Here is an 862-nt window from a genome sequence, read left to right as displayed (position 1 = left end):
GATTATGTAGACCCAACATAAACTTATCTTCTTGGATAAAGCCCCTTTACCGGGGCCACATATGCCCTGGTACAGATTTTTCCCTGGTAACCAAGCAGGGTCCTATCTTCTTAGGTGTTTTGTCATATCAATCTATGGCCACTTTCTTCGTTCTCAAATTATCCACATTAATTAATGGAACAGTAGAAAGTTAAGAATACAGAAATTATGATGACTTGTAGTTGTACATAAGACTAAATATTAATATTTTCAAGAAGTATTTAAGAGCGAAATTAAACAATAGATTAATTAAGCTCAGAACTGATACATGTGGATATGTAGAGAATATTAAGCCCGATAAAATAATCCCATAACTTCAAGAGAAGGGTGAATCCTTACAAAGAAGGTTGTAGTGATAAGGCCAAGGCAATTGTTTGCAAAAGCAAGTGAAAATAAGGAAAAATAATCAATTATCCTCTGAAATCTCAGGACTTGGATATTCATTCAAGTCGGAATGTTCATAAAATTGGATCGAATTAGATTCGAAAGTGGATGCATGGAGAGCTGCATCAACCCTTGCACCAACGTCAGTAGCCTTCTTTTTAATGAAAGCAGCGGACAGGCCGTGGGGCTGATCAACGTCATCTTTCACTATGCACTCAGGAAAGTTAAGCCTGGCGGTCGGGCCGCGGAGGTAGAACACGGCCGTATGGTAGGCTCTAGCGGCGGCCACAGGAGAAGAATAAGAGCCAAGCCAAATTGTTGATCTCTTGTTGGGCTCTCTTATTTCAGCCACCCACTTTCCCCACTTTCTCATCCTTATTCCTCTGTAAAGTTTGTCATGTCCGTTTTGGCTTTGCTTTCTTGAAGAGCTACAACCACT

General features: G+C 40.3%; 1 protein-coding gene across 1 annotated transcript; it reads right to left on the bottom strand.

Annotated features, from left to right (window-relative positions):
* Positions 1-220: 220 nt before the first annotated feature.
* LOC111384962 (ethylene-responsive transcription factor ERF011-like) lies at positions 221-856 on the bottom strand (the record flags this gene model as incomplete). Its single annotated transcript, XM_023009311.1, has 1 exon — positions 221-856. A coding segment is annotated over one exon (411 nt), but the record flags the coding sequence as incomplete, so codon positions are not given.
* Positions 857-862: the final 6 nt, after the last annotated feature.

This window comes from Olea europaea, unplaced genomic scaffold (genome assembly GCF_002742605.1).
Source record: "Olea europaea var. sylvestris unplaced genomic scaffold, O_europaea_v1 scaffold30584, whole genome shotgun sequence".
NCBI lineage: Eukaryota > Viridiplantae > Streptophyta > Magnoliopsida > Lamiales > Oleaceae > Olea > Olea europaea.
The sequence above is the reverse complement of the archived record's forward strand: the minus strand, read 5'-3'. Positions and strand labels throughout refer to the sequence as shown.